The sequence below is a fragment of the Nymphalis io genome, chromosome Z (assembly GCF_905147045.1).
Source record: "Nymphalis io chromosome Z, ilAglIoxx1.1, whole genome shotgun sequence".
Classification (NCBI taxonomy): Eukaryota; Metazoa; Arthropoda; class Insecta; order Lepidoptera; family Nymphalidae; genus Nymphalis; species Nymphalis io.
In genome coordinates this window covers 590,691-608,420 of record NC_065918.1, presented here as the reverse complement: position 1 = coordinate 608,420, position 17,730 = coordinate 590,691, and the positions used below count along the sequence as shown (strand labels likewise).

The 17,730-nt window shown below is 36.9% G+C and overlaps 1 protein-coding gene across 10 annotated transcripts in view; it reads right to left on the bottom strand.

Annotated features, from left to right (window-relative positions):
* Nucleotides 1-17,730, bottom strand: part of LOC126780190 (protein AF-10) — a 41,264-nt gene continuing 23,534 nt past the window's right edge. For 6 of the 10 annotated variants that reach the window (XM_050504436.1, XM_050504435.1, XM_050504440.1 and 3 more), the window contains 9 exons: nt 16,693-16,802; nt 11,324-11,466; nt 10,796-10,900; nt 9,546-9,582; nt 5,842-6,022; nt 4,521-4,638; nt 3,726-3,860; nt 3,038-3,153; nt 1-2,770 (listed from right to left, as the gene is read on the bottom strand). In XM_050504436.1, the coding sequence (XP_050360393.1) occupies nt 2,735-2,770; nt 3,038-3,153; nt 3,726-3,860; nt 4,521-4,638; nt 5,842-6,022; nt 9,546-9,582; nt 10,796-10,900; nt 11,324-11,466; nt 16,693-16,802 (981 nt within the window). In that variant the 3' untranslated portion in view covers nt 1-2,734. The remainder of the gene's footprint in view (nt 2,771-3,037; nt 3,154-3,725; nt 3,861-4,520; nt 4,639-5,841; nt 6,023-9,545; nt 9,583-10,795; nt 10,901-11,323; nt 11,467-16,692; nt 16,803-17,730) is intronic. The other 4 variants (XM_050504439.1, XM_050504443.1, XM_050504437.1 and 1 more) reach the window with 3 other exon arrangements.

Genomic DNA, 17,730 nt, shown 5'->3' with positions numbered 1-17,730 from the left:
AAAGTTCTTTTAAAAATTGTAAATCGAAGATAAGACAAAAACCATTATATATAACGAAAGAGAAATCCTATCGATTCGCTAGTTTTAAAATGAGACATTAAATAATATCAGAATTAAAATACGATGGGAACATTATAGAAACGATTATCGTATTATAACAAACATCGATCAATGAGATGAAAAACATTTAAAAATGAACACGCAACACCGATAACGCTTGAACATAGACAATACTAAGTACACATTAATGACAACGTTCATATAACATGGCGGGTTTGTATTTATGCGTATTTGTATACGAACGTGACGTCACGTGTGACGCACACTATTTCGTTATCAATAAACGAATACATTATTGAAATAAATAGTTCGCAATACTCAATCAAAAATGTCTAAACGCGTGTTAAAGGAAGACAAATCGATCTTGTAGTTTACGAAACTAAAACGAACGGCATTAGTGTCACAATTCTTGAACGATTTCGTTAAGCGAGTAGTCTGTCTTTAAGGGTGCGATAAGAAAATTCAAATGCCTTCGGTGTTTTTCGGTTTAGACTTTGTTCGATTTTTAAAGGGCAAGTATGTCAAGATTTTCTTTAACATTATTACAAGCGAGAGTATAAAATACGCACAAATGTAAACAAGCTCCAATAATGGGTTACAATAACATCGAGGGAGGGACAAGTTTATAACTGTACCCACACTGACTTGCATCTCTGCGACTACAGTTATAATCTATGCTTACATAACGGATCAAGGTGACATCAAAACATTCAGATTTATAAGGACACATATTAATAAATAAATATCACTTAAGGAAAACCTTAAGTTAAACCAATACCATTTCAGACCAGATGCAACCATTTCGTAACGATCCTCTCGATCCCGCCTAACGCCTAATAACGTATCGTTCTCACATTCCTTGCCGTCTAAACGAACGATCGAGTTACACCGATTAACTGATCACAACGTATCCCAGAAAAAAACAAATAACCTTCGAGGTTAAATGATATTTTGAGAAGACCGATGTCATAATCGATTAGACGATCGCCTCTCTGCCTACACGTGTAACTGATAGCTGCTCTCATAGCTAACAACGTAACCAAAGCGTAAGCTCGTTCTTGTGCCGTTTCTCCAATTGCTTTTCTGCATTTAATCAGGGTACCAATGGAACGACGAGTTCCACGACTAGGAAAATCCGAGATAGAATTATTTCAAAGTGTCTGCTTCGTGATGAATACAAATTGTCTCTTTGTCATACATTGTGTTTCAGTAACGTCCGTGTGGTTATATCGAGTCATGTCGTATATCGTGTCTTATATTCTAACAATATATTTATGTAAACGCTATTCGTTACAATAACTTTTAGATAAAATTTCTTTGGATAAAACTATTTCAAAATGTGTACCGGATAAATTAAAAAATAAAAACTAATTACTACCGAACAAAATAATCTTCGTCGATCTAAAAAAGTAAATGAACGTTTTGAATTAAATTATCATTCTAAATTGTAATTTATACCTAAGCTTTAGTCTAGAAGTTTGGCCCGGAGGTCTATTTACTCATACCTAAGTGAATATTTACTATATAACTACAATGTATAAACTAGATTACGTGAACATATCACGGTGATGGATGGAGGCCAAAGTGAAAAATTATTTCCAATTTCAATAATACTATAATTTTTTACATAAAATTTGTAAAAAAATCGCTTTATCGTATATAATATCGTACATAGATACATTGATTTATGATTTCCGAATAATTAGGCTTTCATCTAAAATATCATATAGCGTAGCGTAGTTAGTTATATATTTCGTTGTGCCGAAACTTGCTTGAATGATTTTATACTCAATCACGTGTGTGAACGAGTTTACTTAGGGAGTTTTTTTCTTATTTCCAAATTAGAAATGAGATATTTTAAATAATATTTTACATATTTACCGCATTATTTCAAGTATACTGCACTTAAAAGCCTCCATCTTGACCTAGTCTATTTATAATTAATGTAAACGAACAGGAAGACCTGCTACCTGCAAACGTATTTCGTTGACCTCGAAGTGATCAGCGTTTACGATTTCTACCTGCCCCATGGACTCAGCGTTAATTCTAAGCCTATATGAAAATATTTACAATCAGATAAAATTATATATTTACAGGTATGGGTATGGTACTGACACGAGCTACGATAGTCCAATCGTCGTAATCGAATCCAACTAATTGAAAATCACTCGCGATAAGCGCTGACATATTTCAATTAATTTTCGATATTATGATTACGGTCACCACGGACGCATTAGCGTCTCATTTTATCTAATAAGGATAACGGATGATGGTGTATATTATAAATCTAAGCTGAAATCGATGGGGTAGTCGAGTCATTTACTTAGGTGCTGATAAATTGCTGCAAATACAACAAATAATACACCTACGTACGTATACGTAGTACAGTTAATATAAACCGTTTATGGGTTTTAGCCTTTAAAATAATTCTTTGTCTTGTCGATTCCACTACGAAGATATTGTAAATAAGGGATTACTAATGGTCTGGAGATGGTTCGTGGCAGGTCACACGTCTTCTGTGGCGATCGAGTGAGTTAAAAGTTTAGTTATCGTAGTTGAGTATAGCATCGATGGAGAAGTCTCGCCGACGGCGTTGTTCGAGCATGATAAAGGTGTGTACGGTGCGCAGCGCGGCGGGGTCCTCCGCTTCGGCGCGCCCGCCGTCCGGTTCATTTCAGCTGGGCTTCTGCTGCACCTCGCGCATAATCAGCTGAAACACGAGAACACGATACACTTAAGTTTGCCGATGGAACCCGTGACTGTTGTTAGAGCGGACTAAGAGGAATCGATTGAATTTAGCGCTACTATCAGATAACGTGCGGTAACTAAACCTGAATTCATACGACTAAAAGGAAAAACAATACCTGGTATTATAATTATATATTATTTGATTTAACCATTTAATTTTTATTTTCGTTACATAATATTGAGAAGTTTTTTTTTTTTTTTGTGACAGTCTTTTCATGAAATAAATTACCTGATGGGGTCGGTCAGACGTGATGGTCTCGTTAGGTCTCACAGTGCCGGGCGGGGCGCGCACGGGGGCGCCGTTCTCGCGCGGACAGCGAGAGCTCTCGCCGGGACCTGGCACCACTGAAACATTACAATCGTTTAGCGCAATCACGTCATGTTTTCGAGTGACACACATTGAAACAAAACTACGTAACATATAATGTCGACGTTCATTGAAACGTTTCTAACGAAAAGTTTTTTAAAAGAGAAAAAGGTCACGTCTGACTTTCGAATTTTCTTCATATGAATTAAGATATTTTCAATTTTTTCAATGTGGTCACTTTTAAAGTGTTTATTTTTTACTTTTTTTAAATTTAACTATTAATCAAATATTTACATAAATCAAATCAGCCTGTGAATATCCCACTGCTGGGCTAAGACCTACTGTACATAAATCAGCTGATTCTTCCTAAGCTTCTAAGTATTCATAAAATCAGTTAAACTACCCTGAAAACTATTCTACTATTAACATAAATATATTTTCAATTTTACATTTAAAAAGCGTGGAGATAGTGTACGGTGTTAATAATGTAACAATTACTATGCGTATAAAAACGAAAAACAAGCTTACAGTTATAAACAGACAGTCGAAATGTTTTTACATTACCCTCAGCTGGTTCTCAAATACGTGCTCCACGGAGCAAATGACTCACCAGCAGTGAGCGGTATCGCAAGTCGCGCGTTTACCGCAAGCAAGTGGTCCCGTCGCTGGAGTAAGTTGCCCACGTGCTCCTCGAGACGCACGTTTTCCGTGCGTAATTGGTGCAGGCACGAGAGTAGGGACGCTACTGTTCAAAAATGAATTACATAAAACAAAAGTTTGATACAAGCCGTTAGTGAATATTTTATTCACATATAGAAATATCATATATATATGATATTTATATATGATATATATATATGATATATATATATATATAATTTTATTTATCTCTTAAATTAATTTTAAATAAGACATTTTTTGTTTTGTTTTCTGATAATCGACGTAAGATACCGCAACAAGTGACGGCGGATTGCACATTTTCTACGTAAACATCAAATTCCTAGTTCTCATCTAAGAATGGAAGGAAGGAGAGACAAGTTGGGCGCACGAATTTTCAAAGATGCTCGACCGATTTTAAATCTACTCCATCTTCGGTCAAGGTTTACGCAATCTAACCATTCGGCCATCTCATCTATTTTCTTCATATGTACCACATCTTATGACTAGAAATGTCCATTTATCGTAACTTTTTAGACCTACCCTCGAACATTTACATTCAATGTTTATACAAACAGAAAATTTAAAGATAGCATTGGCATCATGAACCAATTTTTGTGTGAGTTCACGTCGTCCAACTCCGAACCGGAGTTCGTTTTTTACTTTAAGCACCATTGAGTAAGGGTAATACTTCTACATTGAGTAAATGAATTTAACAATTAATAAGTTTGTTAAGAGTAGGACTTACTATCAAAGTGCTGCGCCTGTTCCATGAGGAATTGGGAGCCTTGCTCCCATTGCCGCTCCAGTAGCTGGTCCAGGCTCTGTGCACTGGTCGTCCCTCGTATTCCGCTCGTGCTAGTACTCTGTACACAAAACTTTGTATGACATACATACATCCGAAATAAAATATTAATAATCGACATGCCCACGATAACAAAGCACATTAATTGAATCCACAACTTTCGTTTAAGATATAGTTATACTATTAACTGTACGCTCTCCGCTTTTTACACCTGCTAACTAGAAAAACAGATTTATTTTAAGTAAGTCGCGTCCGATGAAACTGTCGCTTGGAATGCTGGCCAGTATTTCGGTGTAAGTTTTTTGTATTATTTTGTATTTGCAATAATACACTATTAGGAGATTTATGTTGACAATGTTAACGTCAGGACGCGGTGCGGTTTGATGACCGGTAGTACTAGTAGTATAACTACTTTTATGAGTTTTTAAATACGAAAATTATGAATATACGCTGAAATTGGTGAAGCGATGTTACAATTAAGCTATGCGATTTACTGGTGATAGGGCTTTGTGCAAGTTCATCTGGGTAGTTACCACCAACTCATCAGATATTCTAACGGAAAACAGCAGTACTTAGTATTGTTGTGTTCCGGTTTGAAGGGTGAGTGAGCCAGTGTAATTACAGGTACAAGGGACATAACATCTTAGTTCCCAAAGTTGGTGGCGCATTGGTGATGTAAGCGATGGTTAACATTTCTTACAAGGCCAATGTCTATTGGGCGTTGGTGACCAATTACCACCAGGCGGCCCATATGCTCGTCGTACTTCCTATTCTATAAAAAAAAGCGCTTATATTTCACATTGATAGGGATTATAGTTCAGATGAACATGAATTGTAATTGGCTTTAATAAATATTGAAGCCAATTACGGTTCAATAAAAGTACTCCTTCACTGCGTTATATTAAACAAACTGTTTAATTACAATTCAATAATTTCATTAAATTAAAATCACTTCTGGTTCAAAGACTAGCCTCGCGGCAATTAAATTACATACTAGCGCTTAACCCGCGGCTTCGCTCGCGCCGTAATTGAAAATCAAGTTAAACGGGATAAAAAGGCAAAAATATGTTAATTTTAGCTGTTATAAAACGTGAAGAAATAATTAATATTCACAACACACAACGTTTCGTGTTAATGATATTAGTGCAAGTATTATTATTCTAGTAATTAAAGATAAACAGTAAATTACTGTAATGTATTCTTATATAGAAATATTAGGTGTAATAGAGTAAATATTAAAATGTATTGCGTTTAAAGTACTCACAGGTGTAGCCTTATTGATGAGAGGCGGCGGTACGAGCATATCAGGTCCGCCGGGCGCGTTGGAACCTACAGCATGTGCGGCTAACTCTGCGCTTAATTGTTCCTGCAAGCGCTGTGCAGCGCCACTCTCGGGATTCAGCTCATTACCCAGCATGTGGGGCGCTGTGCAGCTGGCTCCGAGTCTGCATCACGAGAAATGTCATTTTTGTACTTTTATACTTGTCACAACTAAATGATAAGATTACAAGATTTTCAAATCATATTGGTAATTTGAGATATTTAAAAATTAAAATTTAAAAAATATACTTTCTTTTTTTTGTAATGTAAATAAAAGCGAGCGTTTAAAAACTTGCTTTCGATTTAATTTAATTCGATACAAAAAATCATCTAGTACCGTCTTTGTACATATTATCTTACAGTTTTATATAAATCATTCGCGTTTTCTATTCTAGGTTTTTAAGATTGATATTTAGCCAACCGTTTATCTACAAATAATATCAAACATATATATTTAAATTGTAATAAAAAAGCTTGCGAGGGTGCATTTTAGAGTTCGGGCCATGGCGGGGTTGAGGGTGAGCCGATTTAATTTGTGCTTGAAAAGCGTGTACCACTTTTTGAACCATAGTTAAACAGTGATACACGCTTTTTAAGCAAGGCAGGAAATCACTGGAAATTGACAAAAGGCCGGGAGGGTTAAAGTGGTCATTATAGAACTTATTCAAACAGTCGAAAATGAGTATTGGAAGATTCTCGAATATATAAGAAACTACTCACAGGAATTGTTGACGTATTTGATATAAACGCTTTTTAAAATGCTACAAGATCATCTTAATATGACTAAGGTCAACGATGATGGGTGCCAAGACTAATCACGCCATCGTACATCGTACACACATCGTACACGTGTGTTTTTGGACTTCTGCAATGAAGATTACGATGATGGTGTAATGAGTCGGATTGTTGATGAGGATAAAATCAGCGGTTATCATTATGAATCTGAAACCAAGCTAAACTAAATGCAATGCCCACTGCATTTACACGACCGGAGAACAATATGATTTAATCCTGGAGCGGTTTAAAGAATACATCGAAGGAAAAGATAGTGAAAAATTGACGAAAGGTGTACTGTTTTTGCATGACAACAGCCCATCCACAAAATTCTTGTTGCGCTGGCTGTCCTGCATAATATAGGCTTGATTATTTTGAAACCTACCCTATAAATGCAGACCTACCTACAAGTGATTATTATATATACTAATGTTGAAAAAAGAACTCCGTGGAAAGATAACACAGCGATGGAGATTAAGGACGCACTTTGTACAGCAACAGAGTTCATACTTTTCAAAACGTTTTTTTTTTTGGATTCAATAAACTAATGGAACAGTCTGAAATGAAATTCATTAGCAAGTGAATACATTAAAAAGGAAAAATATTTTTTTGTGTTTTTATCTTAATTCTAGCCATGCGATTGCGCGAACTTAAAAACGCACCCTCGTAATACGATACAGAATAGTTAAGGTATTCGGTACCTTTTAATAAACACATCTTATGTATATTTATATAACATGAATCTATTCAACACGGTTAGCTTAGCAATAATAATAGAATAAGAAATGCGTTAGTTTAATCAATACATTGGGTATCGGTTTAACTCTAGTTTCTTTAATACTTAGATAATTAACATTTTGTTGTGCATCTTGGTACATTTCTAACTTTTACAAATCGTTTTCTTCAGCTTATTAAAATATACTTGAGCTAAACGCCTGCTGTGTATTCCAATCGAAGAAGGAGTAAAGATAAGCAAACCTCCGATTTACATACTCTATGCAATTTGCTAATAGCTTCGCTGTATACAACACTATTCTAATTAACTACCTATATCCACTTTAATTTTACTTCCTAATTTCCGATATAAATTTCATCGACATCCAAAACGCTATTCTGTCACGAATCATTAATGAAAGTCACTGATTATTCAAGATCTCGATCCTCTCGACCAATGATATCGCGTCAATTCAAATTCTTTGTATTTCAGCATGAAAGGTTAGGTTAGAATCAGTGTATACACGTACTATACTGGCTCACATACCTCGCAATCAGAAAGACTTAGTGAAACAACATCTCGAATCCCATGAATAGAAGCAAATTTCCGGTATAAGAAGAGTCTACATTTCTCACAGTATCAGTGCCTATTCACGAGTCTACATTTTGATTTACATTGCAATTAATTTTTTTAGCTTAGATGGACAACTTTTAAGCCTTTTCTTTATAGAATTGGAAGGCGGACGAGCATATAGGGCACCTGGTGGTAAGTGGTCACCTGTCGCCCATAGACATAAGCATTGTAAGAAATGTTAAACATCGCTTAAATCACCTTCTTAATCTTTTTTTCTTAAATCGCTTAAATCAACCTTCTGAACTAAGATGTTATGTCCCTTGTGCCTTGTAATTACACTGGCTCACTCACCCTTCAAACCGGAACACAACAATACCAAGTACTGCTGTTTTGGGGTAGAATATCTGATGAGTGGATGGTACCTACCCAGACGAGCTTGCACAAAGCTTTACCACCAATAAAAAAGCCTTGTATATGTTTAACGTTAATAACTCCAATCACCATTTTTAGTGTATTTCCGTTACCGTCAGAACTCTAACCCAGTAGGGTCAGTCAATAGGTAGGCTTCAAGAATTGTTATCAGTTAAGTGAGTTGTTGTTTTAAGTTAACTTTTAACGTTGATCAAAAGCAGAAATATAATTTATTAATCTGAATTTAGTTCAGTATTTAGTAACTAAATTAAACGAACAAAATATCTCGTTGCTAAGCAAGACGAGCTTAAGGCCGGACCACCTGAGATCATCAATATAACTACATCGGAGGGTACTGACGTGCAGTGAATGTGGTCGTATATTCTTCGTTCGATTAGCTACGTCGGTCACCTGAGAGCATATAAACGCCGTTGTTCTCAGCCGAAATTTCAGTCGCTGTGGCTGATTATATATGTATATATGACTATTCTGAAATTAATTTAATCAGACTATGCTCATCATTTCAGAAACTGACAAGTTAAGTTTATTTCTAAAAGCGCACTGCCCGCGTCTTCTATCACTCACTGCCTTGCTCTTTTTATCTTAGTGCAAAGGTAAAGAGTACTGTCAGACCCAAAATACACGCGGCACGCTTGCATTAAGAAACCTAGACGAAACTAGTTACCCGGTTGTAGCGCCTTTAGTAGATTAGACGAATCCACCTACTTTAATTATTCTACCGTTAATCATCATTGCTCCGTTTTGTTGTGTTTCAGGTAGTAACCCTATAATGGCACTAGCTTCTACAAACAATAATACTATATTGCAAGCACAGGGGATATCTTGGGCCTCACGTCTGGCAGTGCTTTGACGAAGCAAGAGCGATATTTGTTGTATTGCCAGCGTCTATACAGAATGCGTCTCACAACCGATCTAGATGCAATATATACCATAATTGTCTGTCTATGCGCACGCTTAACTTACATACACCATTGATGACATTTAATAAAAATCGCAATGTCAATCAAAAGGCAAAATGTATACAATATTCTTTTTTAGTCATAAACGGTCTAAATCATAATACATGATTGAAAGTCGCAAACGCTGAGCGCTGCAGAATTAATTCCTTAAGTTACGTTAAACGCTATACAATAAATAACAAAAAAATCACTTACTTGTTTTCAAGCTTGGGTTTCAGCGGACGCTCGGAACCTAGAAAATAAAACATATTAAAATTCACATACAATACGTAAAAAAAAAAAATTATAATGTCAACCGGTTCCTATACTAAAACGCTAATTTTTAGGTAAGCGTGCAACATCTTAGACCGTGTCGATGCTTAAGATCACGCAAGTCAACGGTCAAACGCTTGCCTATTAAGTGTAAAAAAAAAACTAATTATATTAAAAATAAACTCGTTTTTAAATTACAATTATTTAACATTCTATATAATCGACGGGTCGCATAGCGTATCATTAGAAATGGATTTAAGATAAGTAGGACATTTGCGTAGTCTTACCATAGAGAGGCTGAACACAAGTTGATCACTTTTGAAATGTCGTTTATCAAAATTAAAATTAAAGTTAATGTAAATAAAAAATCATATGTTCAGAATGTAGATTCTATTGAGACGATCCGGCAAGAAACTCAGTAGTTACTCTTTTCTGACAGTTAAGTTGCATATGTAATTAAATACAATTGAATAATTATTTATCCTGCATGGAAATCAACGAATACTAATTCCAAACATTTTATAGGTATATGGACTTTTCTTTAATATATAAGTAGGCGGACGGGCAGATGAGCCACCAAATGATACGACGGCAATGCGCCATCAACTTTGGGAAGTAAGATGTTATGTAAAGGACACCCGGTTGGTATGGGTCATGTGTCTGCGTCTGACTTCAGGCACAACCTGAAGTTTTACTGGCTCACTCAACTGGCTCAAAGGTCAAAGTCAAAAAAAGTTTGTTTGCTAAAGATTATTATAAAATTAACGACTTTATAGATGAGAGCACCCCATGGAAATGATCGCATTCAGGCCGTTTGAAAATTAATAATTTATTATTTGTTAACATGCAAATTTGATTGAACCCGCCGTGTTTATTTCGCCGGTTCTTAGGTATTTTTTTCCGAATCGGTGGCAGATTTGTGACGATCAATAAAGTGTAATGCTTTTATGACGAATAAAGATCTTTGAATTTGAAGTACGTTGAGATTTTAGCTACAGGCACAAGGGACATGACATCTTAGTTCTCAAGGTTGGTGGCGCGGTGATGATGTAGGGAATAGTTAATATTTATTCAAGTTGCAATGTCTATGGACAGTGGTGACCACATACAAACCATCTTTTTTTAAATAAAAAAAAATTAAAACAATTAAAATTAGAACATAGGAACCGGTCGAGTTTATAAATCTTACGTACTAGGCGAGCTGGGTGGCGAATCTTTGATTATTTCTTGGTATATCGGAGGTGGTGTCGGTTGCGGGGGACGTCGTACACTTGCGAGATTTTGAGCTGTGGCTGTTTCTATAAAAACAAGTGACAGGTGCAAATAAACTTACAATAACGAACAACATTTATAACCCACTTTAAGGACCTCGGAAAACTAAAAACATGGACCACATTTAACAGGACATTACAGAAAAGCAAAAAAAATAAAAGAAAAACAAACGTGTGTGTGCCTTCAACTTAAAGTTCGTTAAGAAAGAAATTTTAACATTCAGTACGTTGCATTCGGCACGTGGTACACTATCTCCAAGCTATTGCGTTATCTCGTCGTACAAAAAAATTGTCGCCAAACAATAAACGCTAACATATAACATATATAACTTCGCAAAATATTCTCTAGATTCAAATCCAGCGGTTCGGGTGACACATTAAACATCGAGTACGGAACATTTACGGAATATTTACGGAACACCCCATCACCGACTGTCTGTGTATACTCACGCATAGTTGACACGGAGTTCGCCATGGAGACCACGGAGGTGGCCATAGCTGCACGCTTCTTGTTTCTGATGCCCACCGGCGGCATTTGACCCAGGTTCACGCCAACGCTCGCGTCCTTACTACACCCGGCCATTCCGCTTACGCTGTATACAATTAAGGTATCAATTAAAAAACGTTATCGCTAAAATCGAATATACTAGCCAAGGAAAACAAATTGTAAAATGGGACACACACATTCGTCCGTGCAACGTAATAACACAGGCATATAATATTAATAACAATATAATAATAATAATATCCTGGGACATTATTTACACACGGCCATCTTATCCCAAATTTAGCAGAGCTTGTGCTATGGAAATCAGACAACTGATATACTACATATACTATTTTTCTTTTGTAAATACATACTTATATAGATAATTACACCCAGACTCAGGACAAAAAGACATGTTCATGCACACTAATGTCTGTCCTGGGTGCGAATCGAAACCACAACCTTCGGCGTGAAATGCAGATATCTACCAACCACGCCAACACTCGTTCCTCATCATCATGACGTTATTGAATATGTAGCACACCCGGCCGCTGTGAAATAATGGAGTCGTTTGACTTTGCCGTCGGAAAGCGACGCCAAGAAACGTGCCCAATAACAAACAGGCAAAGACAAAAGTCAAATTACGAAATTGCCTTTTTGTTCGTTTTTTTTATTTTTCTTGTCATTTATATGGTACTTTGTTGAATTTTTAACAATAGAATTTTATCAAAGAATCCTGTCAGAGTCGAAATTCCAGAGGCACCTGAGCAACGTTAACAACGTGACATTTAATTGTCAACCGACTAAGTTTAATATAAATATAAACAAAAAGTTCTTTAATAATATAACTTTAAAAAAAAAAAAATATTTTATTCGGCTGTCACTTCGAAGACAAATGAAACATGAAATAAAATATTACTTATAGCATATTTTATTACAAGCATCAGAAGTGAAAATTTCAGTTATACACATAACTGAAATTTAATTTGAAGTAAGATATTGAAATATATAGTCGTTAAGTCAAACATTCGTATCATATATTTAATAATAATTATTATTAACACTATAAGCGTTTCATTTGGTGAAATTAATATATTAGATCCAGAAGACCCTAACATAATTCCTTAGATGTAATAATGCCCTCCAGACCGATTTCGGCCACGGCGGCCAATCACAAGAGAGATTAGCCAACTACGCAGGAAATATTATAATGCACAAGTGTGTGCGCAAACACAGGTGCACTCTCTATTCCCTAACACTTATAATCCGATGTGACGGCTATCCGACACGACCGTAAAGAGTTCAGGCGCAGGACGTTGGTCCTGCGGAAAGCACGAAAAGCCGTTGGGCTTTACGTGCTTTCCGAGGCATGGGAGGGTACACACTTCCAACTTCCGGACTCCGGGCTGTAATTTTCTGACAGAAAAATATAAACCAAATTATTTATTAGTTTCTGTCATAAAAATATAACCCAATAACTTTTTATTGGCCCGACCTGGGAATTGAACCCAGGACCTCCGGGTCTGCGGCCTTACATCAAGCCACTAGACTAACGAGGCAGTTTCTTAGATGTAGCCTAGGTACTTAGCGATTGGTACCCTCATTAAAAAATAGGGTAAGCCTTTTTTAAAAAAAATTATTAGCAACTTCATCTAACATTTAACGCGCTAATTTTGCTTCGTCGAGAGAAATAATTGAGACGCGGGTTTACTTTCAATTGATTGAACTTCTTTATAGAGTAATGGTTCGATCCGATTGTATTAAAATTTATCGACAACGCATTTAGTGCACCGTAAGTAGTGCTGGTCGATTGAAGATTTTTCTAGTAATTTAGAACGAACTTTTCCATATAATATACAATACATAACGGCGATATTAAATATTTTTTTAATTACATTTCCGTATTAATTATTATCGCGTGCGTATGTATACAAACGGTAATTACGGTTAAAAGAAATAGATCCCACGGTGAGGAGCTGATCATGTTATCACTGTGGCCCTTTCTAAGAACGACAACGGGTATCGTAGGAGAAATTAGCTTAGCTTATATTATAGCGATACTCGATCATGGGACACTTTGGCAACGCCAGAATGGGAAACTTATTGTTTACAAAATCAAATAGTCAGAACTAACAGTATCAATAAATCATTGAATCAGACGATAAACAACAAAGATACGATATATCTTACTGGTCGTAGGGCTTTGTGCAAACTCGTCTGGGTATGTACCACCCACTCATCAGATATTCTACCGCAGAACAGCGGTATTGTTGTGTACCGATTTGAGTGAGTGAGGTGTGTGAGCCATTGTAATTACAGGCACAAGGGACAAAACATCTTAGTTCCGAAGGTTGGTGGCGCATTGGTGATGTAGGCGATTGTTAACATTTCTTACAATGCCAATGTCTATGGGCGTTGGTGACTGCTTACCATCAGGTGTTACATACATTTATATAATTGTATACAAACCGATAATAACATGAATATTATATTTCGTATTCTTATTAAATAAAACCTAATATTATCATATTATCGTTGGTCATTAACTTCGCTATTGCAATTCGCCACTCGCAATATTAAACTTATTATTAATTACTATATAATAATATTATAAAGGACATATTTACGAACACCCATTTCACTATTGTATAAAGACTAAAATTTCCATACAAAAAATCATTAAAAATTTCGAACGAACTCTTCAGATTAATTAGCAAAGTTAACAAGCACTTTAATGTACTCATTAAAACAATAAGTTTTTTGTTTTTTTTTATATTCGCCGGGAGGGCAAATGACTCTACTCCACCTGATGGTAGGTGGTAGTAGAGTCCAAACGCGACGACGGCCAGTACAGACGGGAAAAACGTTCTGCACTAGCCGCCTACGCCTTGCCGGCCCGCAAGATGCCTCTTCACGCCTCGTTTGAAGGAACCCGGGTTGTAAGAGGAGGGGAACACGTGAGCTGGTAAGGAATTCCATTCTTTGGTAGTGCGACAAAGAAAGGAGTTGCCAAATTTCTTTGTGCGCGATGGAATTGATGTCACAGTTAGGCGGTGACATCGAGAACCAGCTCGCGTGGACTTAAGAAGGAAGGGGGAAGCAGGAATTAGAGAGAATAATTCCTCAGAGCACTCGCCGTGATACAGTCGATAGAAAGCGCTCAGTGCTGCTATCTCACGACGCAATTGTAAAGGTTCAAGGGTGTTTGTGACCTTTACGTCGCCAATAATGCGTACGGCACGTCGCTGCAACCGGTCCAAGGCCTCAAGTAGGTACTTAGCGGAGCCATCCCAAAGGTGCGAGCAATATTCCACGCAAGACCGTACCTGTGTTTTGTACAGCAGGCACAGTTGTTGTGGCGTGAAAAAGCGCCGCACCTTGTTCAGAACTCCGAGTTTCCGTGAAGCTGTTTTTATAACAGCCTCGATGTAATCCCTTGGACTAAGGTCGCAGCGAACGTCAATCCCCAGCATGGCGATTTTGCTTTGCATCACCAGCGGAGTACCACAGAGGGAGGGAAGAGGGGAAAATGTTGACTTTTTCGCCGTGAGAGCGCATACCTGTGTTTTCTTGGCATTAAACTCAACAAGATTATCAGAGCTCCATTTGGCGATGAGCTCTAACGTCCTATCGAGTTCAATGACAAGATTCTCCCGCCTCTCCTCAGTTTCCGCCCGCCCAGCCACTGCGCGTCCGTGGTATCCACCGTGCGCTGTACTATCGTCTGCATAGCAATGTATGTTCCCAAGAGAGAGCATATCATTGATATGCAAAAGAAAGAGTGTGGGAGATAGCACAGATCCCTGGGGGACCCCAGCATTCACTACATAGAATTGTGAAGCGCAACCATCAACTAAAACACGAAGGCTACGCTTGTGTAGGAAGCTGGCAATCCAGGTGCATAGCTGAGCAGGCAGACCATATGCCGGTAGCTTGGAGAGAAGACTTCTGTGCCAAACCCTGTCGAAAGCCTTGGAGATATCGAGGCTGACAGCCAACGATTCTCCATGCTTGTCGATAGCTTCACCCCAGAGGTGTGTTACGTACGCTAGAAGATCACCTGTGGACCGTTTTGGTCGAAACCCGTACTGACGATCATTAATCAGACAGTGATCTTCTAGGTAATGGATCAGTTGGTTGTTTAAAATCCGTTCCATCACCTTACAAAGTACTGAGGTGATAGCTATTGGCCGATAATTTGCCGGGTCAGACCGATCCCCTTTTTTGGGATCCGCTTGCACATTAGCTCTTCGTAGTAAGTAAGTAAGTAACAGCCTGTAAATGTCCCACTGCTGAGCTAAGGCCTCCTCTCCCTTTTTGAGGAGAAGGTTTGGAGCTTATTCCACCACGCTACTCCAATGCGGGTTGGTGGAATACACACGTGGCAGAATTTCGATGAAATTAGACACATGCAGGTTTCCTCACGATGTTTTCCTTCACCAAAAGCACGAGATGAATTATAAACAGAAATTAAGCACATGAAAATTCAGAGGTGCTTGCCCGGGTTTGAACCCACGTTCATCGGTTAAGATTCACGCGTTCTTACCACTGGGCCATCTCGACTTACTATTAAAACAATAACAATTGAAAATTCATTAAAGATAATTATGTAATTAAAATAATTATGAAAATGTTCTACATCGCATACGCCTTACAATTAAATATCAGTCAACGTCGATGTTTACGTATTTATTTTAATATTTCGTCACTAATTGCGTCACTAAAAATATGCTAATACAACTAAAATAAGTAAAATATTTTGCGTTTAAATTCCTTGTAAAGACAAATTACACTACGAAAAGTTACAACCATCGCAATATATTACACTTTTCAACATTACTATCGCTAGCGAGCAGTTTAAAAAAAAACCATCACAATTTTACACATGAATCGCCAAGCAAATTAAATAAATTATAGGAATATCGGCATAGCGCATTAGTTTTGTCGTTAACAACCCTTCATTATAGTCGCTCGATTTGTGTCAGTCGACACATGTGTCAAGGACGCGGTAAATAGTTTTGTTCTGTGTGTCTGTCTGTGTGTGTTTTTGCCGTAACACAATACGGTAAAAATAATGGACACAGGGTGTGTATTGTAAAGTGCACGACAATGTCCTCGACCCTATTTATAAACATTGTTTAGCGGGTGATTAGTGAAAACGATATTTTTGTCTTCTTCTTTCGAATGTCAAATCGATAATGACAGAAAGAGAGAAATCAGTGTCTAGCTAAACCGCCGCTAAGAAACGTTTATAAGTATGGCCGTAAGTGTTTAGCATAGAATTAGCTTCATTTAATATATACGTACGTAAATTTTATATAAATGTACTAACCCGGGCTTGTTCGGGTCCTGCATCTCGTAGGCTACGTTCAAACCTCCCCAGGATCCGCGACCGGAGACGCCGTGCGGGGAATGACCAGACACCGTGGGTTCCATGGCAGCCTGGTAACGGAACACAAGTAATATTAGATATTGATAATCACTTCTTAATAATGTCTAACCATTTAAAGAAAAGCTTATAAAATCTAGGTGAACTTCAGATTAGGACCTCCCGCTTCTTAAAAAAATGTCGTAATACATGAAGCGTATTACCTTTTAGCTCTATTAAGATTGTTTCTGAATTAACTGAACAAGGTCACGTGTGATTAAATTTCTCATTTATATAATTACAGCAGCAAATGTAACAGACGGATTAATGTGTGATTTGGAAATTATGCGAAACGATGTCGGCCAATCGCTGCGATCAGAATATCGTATGATTACTTTTTTAAATTATACTTTACCGGGTTTTATAGATATTCGATACTTTTTAAATTAAATGTTTAACGCATACTACGATACCTAATGACTGCTATTTAAGGAAAATTATTTAAGTAATTTGCCTGTTTTGATGATTCAGTCGCTAATGAACTAAATTTCAAGCGACTAATGTAGTCGTTACGATAAAAATAAAATAATAAGTATATTAATTCGATGTTTAATCAACACTAGTGCGTTGAGTTTTTCAATTAAATTCAGCCGATATTCATTACATTAGTTCGATGACACCTTCGCTTAACATTTATGGATTAATTGTCATAATATAATAACAATAGTAATAATGTATCATTAATCGTAAAGGAGGAAATAGGAAAATACAATCTAAAAGAGCACTTCGCAATAAGAATAACATACGACGACTTCTATCTAAGTGTTTATATATATACATATATAATGTTTATATTAGTTGAATGTGCACGTGTGCGTCTCCAGGATAAGGCAAATATTCAAACTATACTCCCCATTATATTATTTATCTCAAACTGTACGCACAAACTGTTACAATTGATAATAAACTAATTTCGACTCACCATTTTACAATATCCAAGTG